The sequence below is a fragment of the Hypanus sabinus genome, chromosome 6 (genome assembly GCF_030144855.1).
Source record: "Hypanus sabinus isolate sHypSab1 chromosome 6, sHypSab1.hap1, whole genome shotgun sequence".
NCBI classification, from domain to species: domain Eukaryota; kingdom Metazoa; phylum Chordata; class Chondrichthyes; order Myliobatiformes; family Dasyatidae; genus Hypanus; species Hypanus sabinus.
The window spans coordinates 54,855,606-54,875,717 of NC_082711.1; the positions used below are offsets into that span (position 1 = coordinate 54,855,606).

A 20,112-nucleotide genomic window follows, 5' to 3' on the forward strand; every position below is an offset into this window, starting at 1 on the left:
TTTTTTTTATGGAGTGGTTTTTTTTCAATTGTAACACTCCTACTGTATTGTGACTTATAAGCTGTTATATGATGGTGTTGTGTATTGTGTATGTTATAAAATTTATACTTCTGTTTTTCTTGTAAGCAATTGTTAAAAATTTTTGTTCTTGTCAGACCAAAAATGTTTTTTTGGAGGGAGGTGTTACGTACTCGTAACACATGACAGTGGAGCCCTTGTCATGTGACTGGGGTTGAAGCTGTACTGGACTTGAGGTGATGGTCTTGTGATGGTGGAATGATGTCATTTTCCCGCCAGTAGAGATCATGTGACGGGTTTTTTTTACAGGTTATAAAAGGTAGACCCCACCCTGTGAGGAGGGGCAGTTCGTGGCTGGATTTGCCAAGTTGACTTCATGCCACTGCGTGTTTGAAGTGATGACGCAGTTTAGTTGAAGGATGAAGTTTTTATTTAATGCCTAAAGTTTAAAAGGTCATTGCCAACAGGTTCTTTATGATTCTGTTATTTCGCAATTAGAGGAGAGTGAAGATTCAAAGTTGGAAGTTAAAGATCGAGGAGAATTGCTTTCTACGGTGAAACGGGGGCGACCTTTGGTTGATCCTTATTTGGAAGGATTTCGTTGACTATCTTCGTGTTAATCCCTAGGTTTAACTAGAAAGGATTGAAGGTAGTGGAGAAGGAAAGGTCAGTGCCTTTAAGCCATTCTGTTTCGTGAATTCTTCGTGGGAAGTTCGATGTCGGGGATCGAAGCAAGCAACGTGAAAGAGAACCTAAATCGTCCTATAAAGTCTCTCCTTTTAAATGGACTGTGAGCATATCGAACTTTTGGCAATACCACTTTAAAGAACTGTTTTGGAATATCACTTTACGAACTGTTTGAACAGCCGCTCAGCAGCTGTTTCCGGTTACGGTAGTGTTTGTTTACTTTTGGGGGGTTTGTTTTCGGTGTTTAATAAACGTGTTGTTTGTTATAAGAAACCCTTGCCGATCTCATATATTTATTGTTGCCTGAATACGTAACATCTGTTATTAAAATGTAATGAATTAACTTGCTCTGTAGTTGGTTTAGGCCCTTAAAAAGTTGATCTAATTGCATCCATGATCATGGAGCAGACTACCACTAGGAACAGATCTCGGGCCCTCTTATAAGCAACAAGAGCTCTTGCTCATTAATAAATGTCCATCAAAGTCAGCCTAGTTCAGCGCAGGGCTAGTATCATACAACTTACTTTTTGATATTTACATTTAAGCATCTGGAATTGCCAAGGATCTTGGGAGTGGCTAACGCATCAATCCCAACTTCTTTGCAAGAATCACTCATCAAATAATTGAGCACTGGATAGTCTGGTTTATTTGGAAATTGATATTAGCAACATTTTAAATACTTTTCATTCAATTTCAAAGAGCCTCTCATACTCTAACTCAAAGTCAAAGTCAAGTTTATTGTCATATTAGAATCAGAATCACGTTTAATATCATTGTCCTATGTCGTGAAATGTGTTGTTATATGTCAGCAGTATTTTGCAATATGTAATAATAAAAACTGAAAATTACAGTAAGAAGTGTGCTGATGGTTACAATGAGAAGAAGATATGTCCTGGGTGATAGAGGATCCTTAATGACGGATGCCTCCTTTTTGAGGCATTGCTCATTATAGATGTTGTAGGTTTACGTAAATAAATGATCAGAGGCATTTTACATTTATGGGAAACTGTGACAACTCTTTTGTTGTCAATACAACACTGAACACAAAGCATGATTAAAAAAAAACACATCGTTACATCATCACTTCAGATTAGCCTCTTAAAGTGAACCCCAACACAACATTGGTGGTTGTAAATTATGCATATGTTTCCACCCCTTACATTACCCTAAAATGTCCTGGATGTTGGGAAGGCTAGTGGCCATGATGGAGCTGACTGAGTTCACAACTTCGTGCAGCTTATTTTGATTTTCCTGTGCAGTGCCCACCCCACCCCCTCCCATACTGGATGGTGATGCAGGCTGTTAGAATTCTCTCCACGATACATCTGACATACCAAATCTCCTCAAACTCCTAATGAAGCATAGCCATTATCATGACTTCTTTGTAACTGCATTGATATGTTAGGCACAGAATAGATCCTCAGAGATGATGACACCCATATGCACAAGCACGTGTATGTAAAATTGCAATGAAAAGTTTACATGGCAACACCACTGGTACAGACACAAATTAAACAAAAATTGTACAAATATTTACAAGAAATAGTACAATTGATGATCTTTATACTCAAACTGATTTTGGACCTTTAACAAAACCACAATTTCTGGGACAACTGCTCATGTATGCTAATACCAGTAAAGCTTAGAAGGGATATGGGCCAAAATTGGTAGATTAGTAGGAAACTCATCCTACTACACTCTTAGCACTGGATCAAAACTGGAGAAAATTGAATGACATTTGATTAGAATTGGTGTTAAGCCAATTAAGCACTTTGCCTGGCAGTTAGATCAATGTGTAAAAGCCCCATTAGAACCTGTGCTAATCCATAATACTTTCATACTTTCTAAAAGGATTTACTGAGTATGGCAATCATAAAGTGAATCCAAAGTAAAACCGAAAACTTACAATATTTGTCCTCAAGTAATAATCTTAATGCTTTTATTAAACTTCTAAAATGAGAAACAATGAGCATTCCAAGGCACAAATATAATGCATGTATGAAATTAAATGCATTATATAAAATAGCAATCACAGTTCAATGCCCTCCATTAGGAAAGTCTGACCATTCCTCCATCTTCAGTCCGCCTACAGGCAGAAATTGAAGCAGGAAGTGGCCACAGTGAAAACTATCCACTGCTGGTCCAACCAATCAGACTCAATGTTACAAGCCTGCTTTGACAGGGTCACCTGGGAAGTATTTTGAGCTGAGGGCGTCTCTATAAACACAAAGGTGGTCAGAAGCCTCATTTGGAAATGAAATTGAAGACATTGTTCCCAAAAATCAGTTCGGGTCTACCCAAACCAGAAGCCATAGATAAATAGTACAGTGCGTGTTCTTTCAGCCCAGAGGATAAAGCCTTTGCCTCCGGAGACCAACAGAAGCTCAAGAGATGTCACTATGATTTATGCAGAGCCATTAAGGTGGCAAAACAGCAACACGGGGGACAAAATCCAGCCACAACTCCACGACAGTGACACACGCAGCACATGGCAAGGACTGCACACTATCGTGGACTTCGAGAGGAAATGCAGCAGTATAGTCAACATTGCTGCCTCACTCCCAGATGAGCCAAATGTTTTTTATATTCAATTCGAGGTTGATAGGACTGAACCCCTGAGGACAGCTGCCGACAAGACCTGCACCTTGGTCACCTCCAAGGCTGAGGCATGTAGAACATTCCAATATGTCAGCAGCCCCAAGGCAGCGGGACCTACAGCATCACAGGGTGGATCCTCAAAGTGTGTGCTGGCTGCTATGTCTACAGACATTTTTAATCTCTCCCTCTCCTGCTTCAAGTGTATAGTGCCCTCCTGCTTCAAATCATCCATTATAATCCCTGTAGCTAAGAAAACGAAGGTAGCGTGCTGGAATGATTGGTGCACCATCACACTTATCTCAATTAGAAGCAAATGCTTTAAGAGGCTGGTTAAAGACTACATCTGCAGCATGCTGCCACCCACACTGGACCCCTCACAATTCACCTAATGATGGAACTGGCCTGCTGATGACACAATAGCCACAGCACTACACACTGTCCTCTGGAGAAGAGGGGTGCATTCGTTAGAATGCTGTTCCTGGACTACAGTTCAGCATTCAACACCATAATTCCCTCGAGACTTGACAGGAAGCTCAGAGACCTCAGCCTTCACTCTGCCTTGTGCAGCTGGATCTAGCAGTCGGTAAGGATGGGCTCCCTCACCTCTGTTGCTCTGACCCACAACACAGGTGAACATAGAACATAGAAATTTACAGTACATTACCAGGTCCTTTAGCCCACAATGTTGTGCCAACAATGTAACCTACTCTAGAAACTGCCTTGAATTTGCCTAGCACATAGCCCTCTATTTTTCTAAGCTCCATGTACCTATCTAGGAGGCACTTAAAAGACCCTATTGTATCCACTTCCGCCACTGCTGCTGGCAGTGCATTCCATGCACCCACCACTCTGTGTGTGAAAAACCTACCCCTGACATCCCCTCGGAACCTATTTCCGAGCATCTTAAAACTATGCCCCCTCATGTTAGCCATGTTAGCCCTGGGAAAAAGCCTCTGTCTCTCCACACAATCAATGCCCCTCATCATCTTATACACCTCTATCAGGTCACCTCTCATCTTCCATCCTCCAAGAAAAAAAAGGACATTCACTCAACCTGTTCTCATAAGGTACACCCTCCAATCCAGACAATATCCTTGTAATTCCACTCTCCACTCTCTCTATAGTATGCACATCCTTCCTCCAGTGAGGTGACTAGAACTGAACACAGTACTCCAACTGGGGGTCTGACCAAGGTCTTATATAGCTGTAATATTACCTCACAGCTCCTGAACTCAATCCCACAGTTGATGAAGGCCAACACATCATACACCTTCTTAACAACACTGTCAACCTGCACAGCAGCTTTGAGTGTCCTATGGACAGACCCAAAGATCTCTCAGATCCTCCACACTGCCAAGAGTCTTACCATTTATATTAATTCTGTATTCAAATTGGACCTACCAAAATGAATTACTTCACACTTAACTGGGTTGAAGTCCATCTGCTACTTCTCACTCCACTTTTTCATCTTAACGATGTCCTGCTATAAACTCTGACAGCCCTCCAGACTATCCACAACAACCCCCAACCTGTGTGTCATCAGCAAGCTTACTAACCCACCCTTCTACTTCTTCATCTAGGTCATTTATAAAATTCACAAAGAGGAGGAATCACAGAACAGATCCGTGTAGAACACTCAAAGTCACCGACCTCCATGCAGAATACAAACTATCTACAACAACTCTTTGCCTTCTGTTGACAAGCCAATTCTGGATCCACAAAGGATACCTCCTTACTTTCTTAAGGAATCTTGCATGGAGAACCTTATCAAATACCTTACTGAAATCCATATACACTTCATCCTCAAAAAATTCAATCAGGCTCGTAAGGCTCAACCTGCCCTTGACTATCCCTAATCAGATATGTCTGTCCAGATTCTCATAAATCCTGCCTCTCAGAATCTTCTCCAACAACTTGCCCACCACTGAAATCAGATTCACTGGTCTATAATTTCCTATCTTTACTCTCTTTTTGAACAAGGGAGCAACATTTGCAACCTTCGAATCCGCGTTCTCCTGTCTCGATTAATGATGCAAAGATCATTACAAAAGGCTCAGCAATCTCTTCCCTTGGTTCCCACAGTAGCCTGGGGTATATCTCATCTGGTCCCAGTGACTTATCTAACTTAATGCTTTTCAAAAGCTCCAGCAGGACCTCTTTCTTAATGTCTATATGCTCAAGTGTTTCAGTCCGCTGTAAGTCATCCACACAATTGCCAAGTTCTTTTTCGCTGGTGAATACTGAAGCAAAGTATTCATTAAGTACCTCCGCTACCTCCCCTAACTCCATGCACATGATTCCACTATCGCACCTGATTGGTCCTATTCTCACATGGCTCATCCTCTTGCTCTTCACATATTTGTAGAATGCCTTGGGGGTTTTCATGAATCCTGCTCACCAAGGCCTTTTCATGGCCCCTTCTGACTCTGCTAATTCCATTCTTAAGCTTCTTCCTAGCAACCTTGTAATTATCTAGAGCTCTAACAGTACCAAGTATCTTGAACCTTTTGTAAGCCTTTCTTCTCTTCTTAACTAGATTTTCTTCATACTTTGTATACCATGGTTCTTTAACCCTACTATCCTTTCCCTGTCTCAATGGAACATAAGAATGCAGAACTCCATGCAAGTGTCTCCTGAACATCTGCCACATTTCTGCTGTGCATTTCCCTGAGAACATCTACTCCCAATTTATGCTCTCAAGTTCCTACCTAATAGCATTGTATTTCCTCCTACCTCAATTAAATGTTTTCCAAATTGTCTGCTTCTATCCCTCTCCAGCGCTCTAGTGAAGGAGATAGAGTTGTGGTCACTACCTCCAAAATGCTCCCCACCGAGAGATCTGACACCTGATCAAGTTCATTTCCCAATACCAGATCAAGTACAGCCTCTCTTGTTGGCTTATCTATATATTGTGTCAGGAAACCTTCCTGAACACATGTAACAAACTCTACCCCAGCTAAACCCCTTGCGCTAAGGAGATGCCAATCAATATTAGAAAAGTTAAAATCTCCCATCACAACAACCTTATTGCACTATTCCAGAATCTACCTTCCTATCTGCTCCTCAATATCCCTGTTACTATTGGGAGGTCTATAAAAACACGCAATGGAGTTATTGCTTCTTTCCTGTTTCTGACAGCTGCCACCCAAAGTTGTGTTCTAAGTCCCCTTCTCTACTTCCTTTACACCCATGACTGTTCTGCCACACACAGTTCCAATCTGCTCCTCAAACTTTCAGATGACAGGACTTTGATCGGCCTTATTTCTAGTTGTAATGGGACAGCCTACAGAGGAGAGGTTGACACCCTGACAAAATGATGCCAACCTTTCCCTCAATGTCCAAAAAAACAAAAGGAGCTAATTTTGGATTACAAGAGGAATGGAGACAGGCTCACCCCAACCAACATCAATGAGATGGTGAGTAGTTTCAAGTTCCTTGGTATACACATCACCGATTATCTCACCTGGACTGTGCACACTGGCTTTGTGGCAAAAAAAAAGCTCAACAGATTCTCTTCCACCTCAGGTGACTGAAGAAGTTTTGCATGGGCCCCCAAATCCTCAAAATCTTTTACAGGGGCACCATTGAGAGCATACTCTCTGGCTACATCATTGTCTTGTACGGGAACTGCACCAACCTTAATTGCTGGGCACTGCAGAGAGAGGTACAGACAGCCCAGCACATCTGTGGATGTCAGCTTTCCTCCATTCATAGCAGCAGATGCAGAAAAAAGGCCTGGAAGGTTATTGCGGACACCAGTCACCTCAACCATAAACTGTTTCAGCTGCTTCCAGATGGCAACCGGTACTGCTGCATTAAAGCCAGGACCCACAGGCTATGAGACAGCTTCTTTCTACAAGCCATTAGACTCTTGAATTCACACGTCTGTACATGGCGATGGAGTCATAATGCAAAGATTTTTACTCCCTCACATAGTGGGATGGATGTAAGATTTAAATAAATTCTAATTCTCATTCAAACCGTAAAATGGGAAATTAATTATTTTAGAATAATTAAGTAGGAATTTCTTCAAATTGTACACATCTATATAGTTGAGAACAAAACACTTACTGGACTGCCATCACTCCAAACAAATCCTGAATTTGGTCCTGGCTTACTTATTCCAATCCACAGAGGCGAATCAGTTAAAAGTAACCTGTAAAGAAAGGTTGAGTAACATTATGCAGTCAGCTGGAATTTGATTTAATGAATTGGTTCTGAATAAGCAAAAAATCTGTGTTGTTTGTCGACCAGAAATCGTGAAATCATTTTGCTGTTCAAACCTCATCATCATCTGACAGAGAAGCTACCAATAAGTTCCCACAGAGAGAGGGGGTGCTGAGAATTCAAGTAGATAGGCTGCCAGTGGGGCCATGTGCAGGAGAACTTATTTTTGCCATTTCTTCTTCTAATTACCATTACCACTTGGTCATTTAAATAAGGGGAATAAAGAAAAAGCAACTCTAGAGTTTTAACTGGGAGCATTTGCTTATTCTGTCCAAGAGAGTTCTGGAGAGACCTGAATGAAAGTTACTATACTATTCCCACACCTCCCCCAACCAAACTTCCCCCAATCCAGTAAAATCCATTTCACCAAATATTTACCTTGAAAATTGCTGAGACATTTCAATCTGACATATATTCATGTGAAGAACTAAATCTCTGAACCTTGATCTTCATTTGCTTAGTGACAATTGTAAATTAATGACCCCTCAAAGCTGGCACCATAGTCATTATCCTTGATGAGTTACATCAATAAAACCAAAAATAATTTTATTTTTTATGAGAGAAGGTGAAGTCTTTCCTTCACATTAGTTGCTGTAACTGAATGCATTGGAAAGGCATGTTTGAGATGAAATAATGAATTCCAACACAATCAATTTAGTAACTCTTAGTTGATGTAGGTAACTAAATCATTTTGGAGAAATGGTAAACAGTAAATACGTACACAAGTTCTGTCCAGATAAAATCAGCTTCTTCTTTATTGTGGATGCTAACTAGATCTGCTCCTCTACTTCGACAATAATCACGTGCACCAAACCATGATTTCTTAAACTCGTGTGATTTTACGAAAACCTGGATGGAAAAGTATGCATCTTATTAGATCAGATACCAGGCAGATAAAGGCTAACAATAACTCTTACTAGAAAGCTCAAAATCTCTAAGTGAGGTTTACAGAGAGTGGTGAGACAAAGCAAATTTAAGGACTTTTGTTTGGATGCTTATCATGTCCCATTATTATGATGCTTTTGCTTTCTATTTGACTGTTTCACAGTGCCTGTAGGATTTTCTTCCTAACAGTCCTACTGCAGACAATCCATAGCTTGGAGTTTGACCATCACCATCCAGTTTTGGATGAAGAGTGGAGGGTGAGCTTGTAGGATGACACCTCTTGTACACATATTACTTAAAGAAAGGGTAACAAAGAAGATAGTTGGTGAATTTGAGTCAAATATTAACAGTAAGATAAAGAACAGGGTTTAAAGGATTCAAATAGGAGGGAACATGAGAAGGAAAGTAACATTTCTAGATATAATTTCCCAATTGCAGGAAAAAGATCAAACATATTTCCCTGAGTAACAGAGGCTGGTTGGCAGTGCATTAGCAAATTTATTAAGATGATACCAACCCTTTTTAATGATCTAGTTTTATGTGCCACAATAAATGAAGTGGACAATTAATATACATATTCAGGACTTTTTTTTAGGTAACAGGAACCAGTGGTGAGGTGCCATATGGGTGAGGCAAACCTTTGAGTTGTGTAAGTCAGCTAGCAAATTCTGGGCTTTCATAACTTGCAGAATATTTTTCATAGCCCTTAATTGACTGACTGATATAAACATGACTAATGGACGAAATAGTATAGCTGAGAGAGCTGAGAAATGACTTGCTGCCACACATTTTTCAGATACTAAACAGTCACTTCAACTACAAAGCAGAATCAGGATGTTGGACAGCCAGCTGCCACTTCAAACACCATTACCCCTGGCAGTGAATTTCAGGCATCCATCATCTTCTGTGTAAAAAAAACTTGCTCCTCATACCTCCTTTGAACTCAGCAGCCTCACCTTATATCCATGTCGACTAATGTTAAACATTTCAAACCTGGGGAAAAGATACCTGTCTACTTTCTGTATGCACCTTATAATTGTATAAAGATTTATTAGAAATTCCCTCAACTTCCACTCCTCCAGAGAAAACAATACAAAATCGTAGAATCATACAGCACAGAAACAGGCCCTTTGGCTGAGATAGACAATGACAACCGAGATTACTATATAGTCTAGTCCAAATCCACCCTTTCCTAATAGCACGTGTCCTCTAATATTGGTAACAACCTGGTAAACCTCATGTGCCATCTCCTAAGCCTCCACATTCTTCCTATAATAGGGTGACCAGTCTGAATGCATTACTCTAGATATGGCCTAAACAGAGTTTTAAAAGTTCACAACATAGCCTATCCTTGCAAGCGGCTTAAGTGCTAGAAATGACCATTACCCTCCTCCATCACCATCATTCAGGGCCCCAACCAGTTCTTCCAGATGTGGCAACATTTCACCTGCTGGGGCCATCTATTGAGTCTGCTGCTCCCCACACAGCCTCCTCTCCATTGGTGAGACCCTCCATAAATTGGGGGACTACTTTGTTGAGCACCTCTGTATATCCCACAAGCTGGACTTCCTGGTGGCAAAACATTTTAATTCTAATTCCCATTACTGTTTTGACATGTTGATCCATGGCCTCCTCTTGTTACAAGATGAGGTCACCCTCAGAATGGAGGATCAACAGTTTATATTTCATCTGGGTAGCCTCTAATCTGTTGGCATGCATATCGATTTCTCCTTATGATTAACAAATTAACCCTTCCCCTTTCCTCTATTCCCAACTCTGACCTTTCACCTCTTCTAACCAGCCTATTACACCCCCCTGGGTCCCCTCCACCTTCCTTTTCTCCTATAGTTCACACTTCTTTCCTATTAGATTCTGTCTTCTCCAGTCCTTGGCCTTCCCCACGCATTTGGCTTCACTTATCACATTCCAGCTAGCCTCCTTCCCCTCCCCCAACTTTTTTTATTCTAGCCTCTTTCCCCTGAACCCTGAAGAAAGGTCTTGGCCTGAAACTTTGACTGTTTATTCATTTCCATTGATGTTGCTTAATTTTGTGTGCTTTGGATTTCCAACATCTTTAGACTTTCTCATGTTTAACATAACTATCTGACTCATGAACTCAATTGCTCATCAAAAAAAGGCAAGCACGCTACTCTGCCCCATCCCTTCACTACCCCATCAACTTGTTCGGCCACTTTCAAACTAGAGCATCCGTTCCCTAAATGCTGAAGGCACACATTGGATCTACTGCAAATGAATGAATGGTGTGCAAATGAAAGCATTTGTCCTCAATCTGATACGAACAATACCACAGGAACAACCACTCGAGTGAATGCTGGAAGGTCAGGCAGTATTAGGATTTGGGGGAAGGGGAATAGGGAGCCAGAAGTCAGTGTGGGAAGGCCAGAGATCCAAGTTGGATCCAGGGTGGGGGGGAGAGAGAGAGATATTGAGGGTCAGGCTATCAATGAGCAACATGGGTGATCAAACCTGCTACCCCACAGCACTAGAGGTCTGCATTCAATCCCAACCATGGGTGCTGTCTACGGTAAGTTTGTACATTCTCCCAGTGAACACATGGGTTTCCCCCCCATCCCCCATCACAAAGGCATCCTGGTTAATAGGTTAATTAATCACTGTAAGTTGGCCCTGGTGTGGGTGTGCAGTAGAATGAAAGGGCAGGAGAGGTTTGGGGATGACTAGATGGGAAAGGAAGAATAAAGAAAGGTCAGGATAGAATTAATGTGAATGGCTATTTGATCATTACCATAGACTCGATGGACTGAAAGGTCTAAACTACTTCCAAACAGCAACACTCTGATAATGCTTTCTCTCTTTTTTTTTGTTCTAATTGGTTTCTTTCTTCTAAAAATTGTCTATAATTTATGTTTAATATATGCTTTTCCCATGAATGCAGCTTATGCGATGCTATATGCCTGTGGTGTTGTTGTAAGTTTTTCATTGTACCTGTACATTCATGTACTTGTCCATATGGCAATAATTCAACTTTGATTTAATAACTCTCTATGACAGAATCTGTCACAAAGATTGTGATCGGCTTAACTCCTCCTTTCTCTATATTGAGGTAAATAAGTCTTTTTTTCTGTAGTTTTTTGTACATGGTTGGCTTCCTTAAGTACAATGTGTCTTCTGTCAAAGCAACATTACAGTGGGAGGTCTTACATCCCTTATTTGTATTTGCAAAATGGTAAATGCCTTTTCCAAGTTTAAATAAAGGTTACATCATATTTTCCCTCTCTAATGGTAGATTGCAAGTTGCCTACCTGTCACCATGGAAACGAGGGCAACATAGTGCCTGAAAACGAGTGCTGAACGGCTCAACTATTGATATTCAGGAATAACTACTTGACTTTCTTCTATTCTACTGACAAATTGTTTGCAAGTGGGACAAAATATGTAAAACAGAGAGGAGCTGGCTAACATGATATTAAAGTATTTGATTCCATTGAGTTTTCTGTAAAAGCAAAAACCCAAATGAGGAGGAAAAAGCTTTAGGATATCCCTGAAAGATTTTAGCTGTTGGTTTACTTTTTAAATTAGTCACTGTTATTTTGTAGGATGTCTTAAAATCATTAGGATTCAAATCTTACCTTAGCTTCAATTAAGCCTAAAACACAAAAACATAAGCTAATGCCAAGAATTTAGTGGCTCAACATTCCTCTAGACTTGGCTAGGGCCTTTGCCAGAAAAATCAGACAATTCAAAATCACGAGAGTGAGTGAAAGTAAATTCTTCTACTTCATTTTAGCAGTAACCTCTTTCTCCAACAGCAGCTTTTTGAAGTACAGGGAAGTTAAAACTGTCTCTAGGACAACATCAAGCTGATTTTAAAGAAATGATACATAGATATACATTAAGTACACATAAAATATATAATAGGGCAGAATTTAAACCTTTGATTTGACTCACTTTGTAGCAGTATTGGGAGTTGTCATATGTTTTCCACCCTGACGCACAAGTTGCAGGAGGTCTTGTTGGAATGAATGGAGGTGGTGTCACACCATCTGCCCAGGACCTGCAGATATATTTTGCCTTGGTATTACAATCATAGACATCCCATAACCCAGCAGAATTTCCAGTTGCCATGCCAACACATCCAACATTTCTCCCTGCAAATAACAGACAATATGAAGTAAATAAATGTCAAAAGTTTTAAAAGGTTCAAAGATTCTAAGGATCCAACTCTGAAATTCATCGTCTCCAGTTAGCCATGAAAACAAGAACAATCATCATCAGCACTTTACAAACAAATGAAACCAATGGATTCCATTCAAAATAAGTGAACATTTATTGATGGCCACTACAATGAAACTGTACCATTTTAATCCAGGTTGACAGGTCCTCATAGTGATATAGTATGTTCTAAGTTTTATGTTCTAGATCACTTCCAACACTTAATGCATCAAGATAACACAAGGGAAGAGCAGTAACTGATTGCAGAATATGGTGTTACAATTACGGAGAAAGTGCATGCTCGGTGGATATTGAGGTTTAAGGGTCTTAATCGAGGTAAACTGTCGTCATGTGTTCATCTTTCACATGATTGATTCACACTAGATCTAGTATATTTTCTACATTATTACTAGTACCAATCAGAAAACTGTTCTACTTGGATGCATAGTTCATTTAAAACATATTCAATTTTATTCTCAATTTAAGCCAAATAGCACAAATTATTTTCAGAATGTAAAACCAGAGCTCAGCTGACCCTGGGGTAACCCAAATGTTTCGTGTCCATGTGGCTCACTTAGTAGCAACATCACTGCAGAATGAGGTGGGAAGATCTCACAGTCAGAAGTATCAACGTTCCAAAAGGATATAAACCAAGGGTTCTCACACTATCTAAGGTGAGTAAAGTTTGAAGAAGAGCAGAGCAATTCTCACCAATTTCCTGACCAGTCTCCCTCAGGGAGAAATTTCTTTGTTCAAAGGGTAGTGATCTCTGGAATTGACTGCCCTCCAAGGGTGATGGAGACCAGATCATTAAATATATTTGAAGTGGAGATAGATAAATATTTGAATAATCTAGGAATTGAGGGCAATGGGGAACTGGCATCGAAAAGGAGTTGAGGCCAGCAAAGGTCATCCACAATCAGTTTGAATGGTGGGAGATGCACACAGGACCTGGTGGTCTGTTCCTGCTTCTATTTTTCTGGTCTTCTTGCATTCTTATTGTGCTCACTATCACCGTAACTAAAGCAAATCTTCTGACCATCATCATATTGACACAGCATATTTACTATGATAGAGTTGTACAGCTGGCAGAGCTGGTTCCTTACAGCACTCGCAACTTGGGCTCAATCCAGCCCTCTATTTGCAGTATGTTTGATGTTTGCATTTTCTCTCTGCAACCAAATGAAAATCAAACAAAAACTAATGCTGGAAAATCTCAGCAGGCCAGGCCGAATCTTTGGAAAGAGAAACAGTTAATGTTTCAGACCTGAGAGTCTTAGTTATGACTGAGTAAGATAATAAACAGAGACTTAACTGCTGGAATCTGCAGCAACACACAAAAAGTGCTGGAGACTTGATGGATCACGCAAGATCTATGGAAGGAAACTAACAATCTACATTTGAACTAATTAAAAGTCTTGACCTGAAATGTCAGCTGTCCATTTCCCTCCATAGATGCTGCCTGACCCATTGAGTTCCTCCAGCATTTTGTGAGGAAGAGAGAAAACAAGGTAGCAGGGAAGGGGAGGGAGGGCAACAAATGGAGTTTCTCTGATGTGATGAAATAATGCAACCTTTAAGAATTAAGCTTAAGAATTTACTTAATGTCTTGTTAATGTTGCAAAGTTTGGGTAATGTGCAGACCGACTTTCTGGAACATGCCCAACAAAGAAGAATATATCAAAAGGCAAAAGGAAGAGTCCTGATACAAAAAAAATGTAAAAAGCCTCTGCAGATGCTGGAATCTACTGCAAAAATGGAATGCTGGAAGAATTCAAAGGGTCAGATGGTATATTTGAAGGCAAAAGGTCTAAGTCAACCTTTTAGTTCAAGACCCTTCATCAGGACAGAGTCCTCACTGAGTTTTTCCAGCACATGGAGGATTCAATATTGAGAGCTAAAGGCTGTAACAGGTTGAAACAAGAAGTGAGATTCTGTTCCTTAAATTTATGTCAAGTCTCAATGGAACACAGCAGAAGGTCACTGAGAAAATGGTCAGAATGGAATGGGGAATTAAAGTAGCAGACACCCGAAAGATTATGGTCATGGCTGCCCACTGAGGGCAGCTGTTCTGCAAAATTAATGCCTAATATGTTTTTGATTTCTCAAATGCAAAGGAATCCAAGTCCCTATGAACACATGGGTTTCCCCCAGATGCTTAAGTTTCATTCCAAAGATGCATTGTTTGGGAGGCTAATTAGTCTCATGTGGGTGTGGGCGATAAAATTGATAGCAATATGGGAAAAATATTATACAGGGAAAATCAGTTGTGATTGATACAGTACATGACCCATCAAAAACTCCATGGACCAGACTGCCTCCTCCTTCTCTGTTGTAAGGAAATTTGTAAGAGTCTCAGAATCAGGATTATTATCACCAGCATGTGACGTGAAATTTGTTAAATTAGCAGCAGCAGTTCAATGCAATACATAACATAGAGGAGAAAAAAAATTAAATCAATTGCAGTATGCATACATTTGAATAGATTAAGTGCAAAAAAGAGAAATACTGTTTATTAAAAAAGTGAGATAGTGTCCAAGGGTTCACTGGCCATTTAGGAACCAGATGGCACAGGGGAAGAAGCTGTTCCTGAATTGTTGAGTGTGTGCCTTCAGGTTTCTGTACCTCCTTTCTGATGGTAACAGTGAGAAAAGAGCATACCCTGGGTGCTGGAGGTCCTTAATAATTAACGTTGCCTTTCTGAGTCACCGCTCCTTGAAGGGTAGTACCTAAGATGGAGGTGACTAGATTTACAACCCTCTGCAGCTTCTTTTGGTCCTGTGTAGTAGCATCACCCCCCACCCATACCAGACAGTGATGCAGCCTGTAAGAATGTTTTCCATCGTATATCTATAGAAGTTTTTGAGTGTTTTTGTTGACAGGCCAAATACCTTCAAATAAAGTATAATTGCCGTCTTGCCTCCTTTATAACTACATCAATATGTTGGGACCAGGTTAGATCCTCAAAGATCTTGACACCCAGGAACTTGAAACTGCTCACTCTCTCCATTTCTGATACCTCTAATGAGGATTGGTATGTGTTCCTTCATCTTACCCCTCCTGAAGCCCACAATCAGCTCTTTTGTCTTACTGACGTTGAGTGCCAGGTTGTTGCTGCAGCAGCACTCCACTAGTTGGCATATCCCACTCCTGTACGCCCTCTCATCACCTCCTGAGATTCTACCAACAACGGCTGTATTGTCAGCAAATTTATAGATGGTATTTGAGCTATGCCTAGCCACTGTGTCAATGTAACTGGTAATCATACTTTAAAAACACATTATGGCTTGCAAAGCACTTAGAAGGATCCAGAAGTTATGTCTTTTGTATTTAAAATTAGCACCATTATGTTTTTTCCATATTTCAGCAACAAATAAAATGTCTAACAAGCTGCCACATTAGGATCCTTGATTCTTATTACCCACCTGGCATATTAATGTTCCAGTGGGTAAATGATACTTTCTTCCGATCTACAGATATGAAGGTCCCTTCAATATCTTCACCAGATTTTATTCCAATCCAAAAATATGCTTCAGGTCGTAGACCAATTAAGCTTGTCAGGAAAGCTTGTTCATATCTGGAAAGGAGAAGAATGTAAAGTAAGAATGAATATGGTCTCCAGCATTATGCAAGAAAAGATCTTCCAAAAGCAAGTTTTTGGTTCCAAAAACGTCAAATTCTTGAACTTCATGGAATGAACATCACAAAATGAAATAACCTGCTTTTTGTTTTGTCTATGCAAGTTTAACATTAATTTTATTCCACAGTCAAAAATTGGAAGTTTTTTGTATTTGTAGGGTAATTCAATCTTTTGTTGTACAGTATATTCCTGAGGAAAAACCATGATCTCACACAAAACTTGTAAAATCATTTCAGTCTATATAATGTCTCTTGCTTGTTACCTATAATCAATAATAGCATTTTATTGTTCATTTTGAGTGTTGCCAGTGGACATCTGGTAACTTTACCTATACATATACAACTAGTTTCAGATGAATAGTTTGGATTGCCAGTACTGTGTATACTGAACAAATAAGGATATATCAATAAAGAATATCCAGAATATTTGAGCAAATTTGTGTTATATTATTCAGACACTTAAGCTGAAATTTTTTTCACAGGGAGGAGAGAAATGATTTTGTTATAATTATATACTATAGTAACATGGCTGTGAATCCAAGCTGCATACTGCTTTTGAAATTCATTACCTTCATAAAACCAAACTTTAGAAGTAGTGCACAGCACTCTGTAGTTGCTGCATAGTACAGAGTCAAGTGGTTAAATAGCTGGGTTGGCATACAGAAATTAACACCATTACTCCAGAGGCTTGAGTTTAAATTACATTGTGGCATTTGAGAAATTTAAATAAATTTGGAATAAAAAGTTATTCCCTGTAACAGTAACATTGATACTATAAATTGTCATAAACATTCCAATTGACTCAACAATGTCCTTCAAAGATATAAATCAGACATCTCTTTACTCTTGTGGCCTATGCAAGACTCTAGGCCCACCACTACAGGCAATTGTCCCCTGAGATCAGTGATATTTAGAGAGTGCCAATCAGAGACTGCAAGTGTCAGAATCTGGTGTAAAAATCTAACTACTGGTGAGGGACGAGCAGACCATAGAAAGAATCCTTTCAGAAAAAGCGGGAAAGGGAAGTTGTGGCTAGCATTGGGATCCCATTGCAATTGGTAGCAATGACAAAGGATGATGTGCTAGACATGGTGGAAGGAGGGTCAAAGGTGAGGACAATGAGAACTCAATCTCCATTCTTTTTGCAGGGAAGAGGCTTAAGAGCAAAGTCTGGGAAATAGAGGAAATGTGAGAGAGGGCTTTATCAATCTCAATAGAATGGAAGCTATACTTCCTGAGAAAGGAGAACATTTAGGATGTCCTAGAATGGAAGATCTCATTTTGAAAGCTGATATTGTGGAGCAAGGGAGAAACAGAGAGAAAAGGATTGTGTCCTTATAAGAGACAAGGTGGGAAGGGGTGTCATCTTTGTAGCTGTGACAGTCAATGAGTTTATAGTAAATGTCAATGGATAGGTTATTTCCTGACATGGAGACATAGAGATCCAGAAAAGTGAGAGGTATCAGCAATGGTCCAAGTGATTCGGAAAGCAGGAATAGAAGTTATTATGAAGGTGATGGGAAGCAGCACCAATGGAATCATCATTGGGCGTGATTTCAAAGAAAGACTGGAACGAGAGCTGTTCCACTTAAACAAAGAAAATCAAGGCATGGCATGGTCCCATATGAGCAATACCGGCTAAAAATTTGATTTTTTGTAGTTGTTCAGGGTGACAACATGTTCTACCAGGCGAAGGATAGTATTGGTGGAGGGGAGCTGATTGGATCTTTATTACATAAGTGGACAGCTTTAAGACCTTCCTGAAGGGGATGGAACTGTATGAAAACAATAAATGCTAGCATTGCTTGCAGTGTTTAAATCCAAATATCCATAGATGATAGTAAAAGGACCTCTTTTGTTGTGATAGCTATAATGCAATATTAACATTTCCTGACATCATTGTTTATTTGTTAATTATATTAGAAAGATTAAATTTTTTATGATAGTTCTCCTGAGTTCTGATGGAAAGTTACCTACCTTCCTTGGATATTAACAAGGGTTGCTCCCTGATTTTGACATATGTTATTTGCGTCCCTGAACGTCTTTACTGTTTGTCCAATCAGATAACAAAATGTATGATACCTCTTCCAACCCTGCAAATAAAAATCCACATCTGGTCTTTTACATGGGTTTTGAAGTGCAGGAGTAACAGGAGTTATAACTTGAGGAGACATAGTTTAATTCTGCTAATTAGCTTTCTAGAGTCACTGAGGAATAAAAAACAGACAGCAAACCTAATGAGTGGACAAGCTGGCTAATTGAAAGTGACAGCAGAAAGCCAGATATGTTTTGAAGTCCAACCTGATTCCCATGTTATGGATTAACAGTGGACACTCAATAACTCTTAGATTTGCTTCATTGGCCAGAGTTATTGAGGCTTCCTTCCATCAGTTATCTTAGTGCTGATGGATATCTAGTGATACCCTTTGAAAATCCCGTGGATGAGTTGGGTAAGCCAAAGTTTGTTGCCTCTGAAAAGCTCCACATGAATAACTTACAGCCTCACATACAAAGACTGAGTATTGAAAGGACAGCTATGGAAATACCAAAACAGACAATTCCATTTGTTATATCTGACACATACTCATTGCTATGAAACATTAAATCTGTCACTCTTGGCACAGATGCTGCCTGATCTTCAGAGTATTCTTTTCCCCTTATGTTCTATTTCTGATTTCCAGCATCTGCTGAAAGTATTTCATGTTTTAATGACTGTTGAATTCCCTGTGCTTCTCTTCCAGTGTTGCCATCCTGAAAAATCTTTGCTCTACCCATAGGTTTAGAGTCATAGAGTTAAAAAAGATGGAACCAAGCTTTTCTGGCCATCTTGTCTTTGACACTGAACAAGATTTCTATTTGTCCCTTTTATTTTGATTACACTCAGTTGCTTTTGTTTACCTTCTTGTTTTTGATAAGGTGTTGAACAAAACTCACTTCCATAATCATATTTCATTTCATATAAAATACCCCAGTTCCAAATTATTCCAAACAGAGTCCAGCAAAGAATCCATCTTTCACATTTTGGATCCAACCATTATTATAGCTGTGTTCAAGATATTTAGCATTTTATGATCGCTCTCATTGTATCAAATACTTATATATAATGCCATGTCTAAGCATATGTACTCATTTCTCATTACAGCAGAATTAGAATCAAAATCAATTATAATATCACTGGCATATATAATGAAATTTATTGATTTGTGGCAGCAGTGCATAATAATAAAAGCTATAAATTACATTAAGTATATATAGAATATATAAAATAATTAAATAATTAAATTGATTAAGTAGTGCAAAAAGAGGGAGGAAATATTGCAGTAGATTTCTGAATGGGTTCATTGTCCATTCAGAAATCCGATGGTGGAGAGGAAGAAGATATTCCTGTATCTACTCCTTGATGTTGCCAATGAGAAGAGAGCATGTGCTGGGTGATACGAGCCCTTAATGATGGATGCCAACATTTTGAACGTGTCCTTGAGCCCAGGGAGGCAAGTGTTCATGATGAAGCTGGCTGATTTTATAACTTCCTGCAGCTTTATCTGATCATGTGCAGTGGCCCCTCCATACATGATGGCAATTCGCCCAGTTAGAATTTTCTCCGTGTTAAAAAGACCCTGATGGGAGTTGTATACACACCCTCAAACAGCAGCAAGGATGTGGCCAACAAATTACAATGAGAGATAGAAAATGCATACCAAAAAGACAATGTTACAATAGTCACAGGGTCTTCAATATGCAGGTTGATTGGGAAAATAAGGTTGGTGCTGGATTACAAGAGGGGAAATCCCTAGATTGCCTATGAAATGGCTTTTTAGCACAACTCTTTTTTCAGCCCATGAGGGAATCAGCTATTCTCGGTTGGCT

General features: G+C 39.7%; 1 protein-coding gene across 1 annotated transcript in view; it reads right to left on the reverse strand.

Annotated features, from left to right (window-relative positions):
- Nucleotides 1-20,112, reverse strand: part of mrc1a (mannose receptor, C type 1a) — a 161,886-nt gene that overhangs the window by 65,870 nt on the left and 75,904 nt on the right. The window contains exons 10-14 of the mRNA XM_059972157.1: nucleotides 18,223-18,338; nucleotides 16,032-16,183; nucleotides 12,343-12,542; nucleotides 8,252-8,379; nucleotides 7,375-7,459 (exon numbers count right to left, since the gene is read on the reverse strand). Of these exons, the coding sequence (XP_059828140.1) occupies nucleotides 7,375-7,459; nucleotides 8,252-8,379; nucleotides 12,343-12,542; nucleotides 16,032-16,183; nucleotides 18,223-18,338 (681 nt within the window). The remainder of the gene's footprint in view (nucleotides 1-7,374; nucleotides 7,460-8,251; nucleotides 8,380-12,342; nucleotides 12,543-16,031; nucleotides 16,184-18,222; nucleotides 18,339-20,112) is intronic.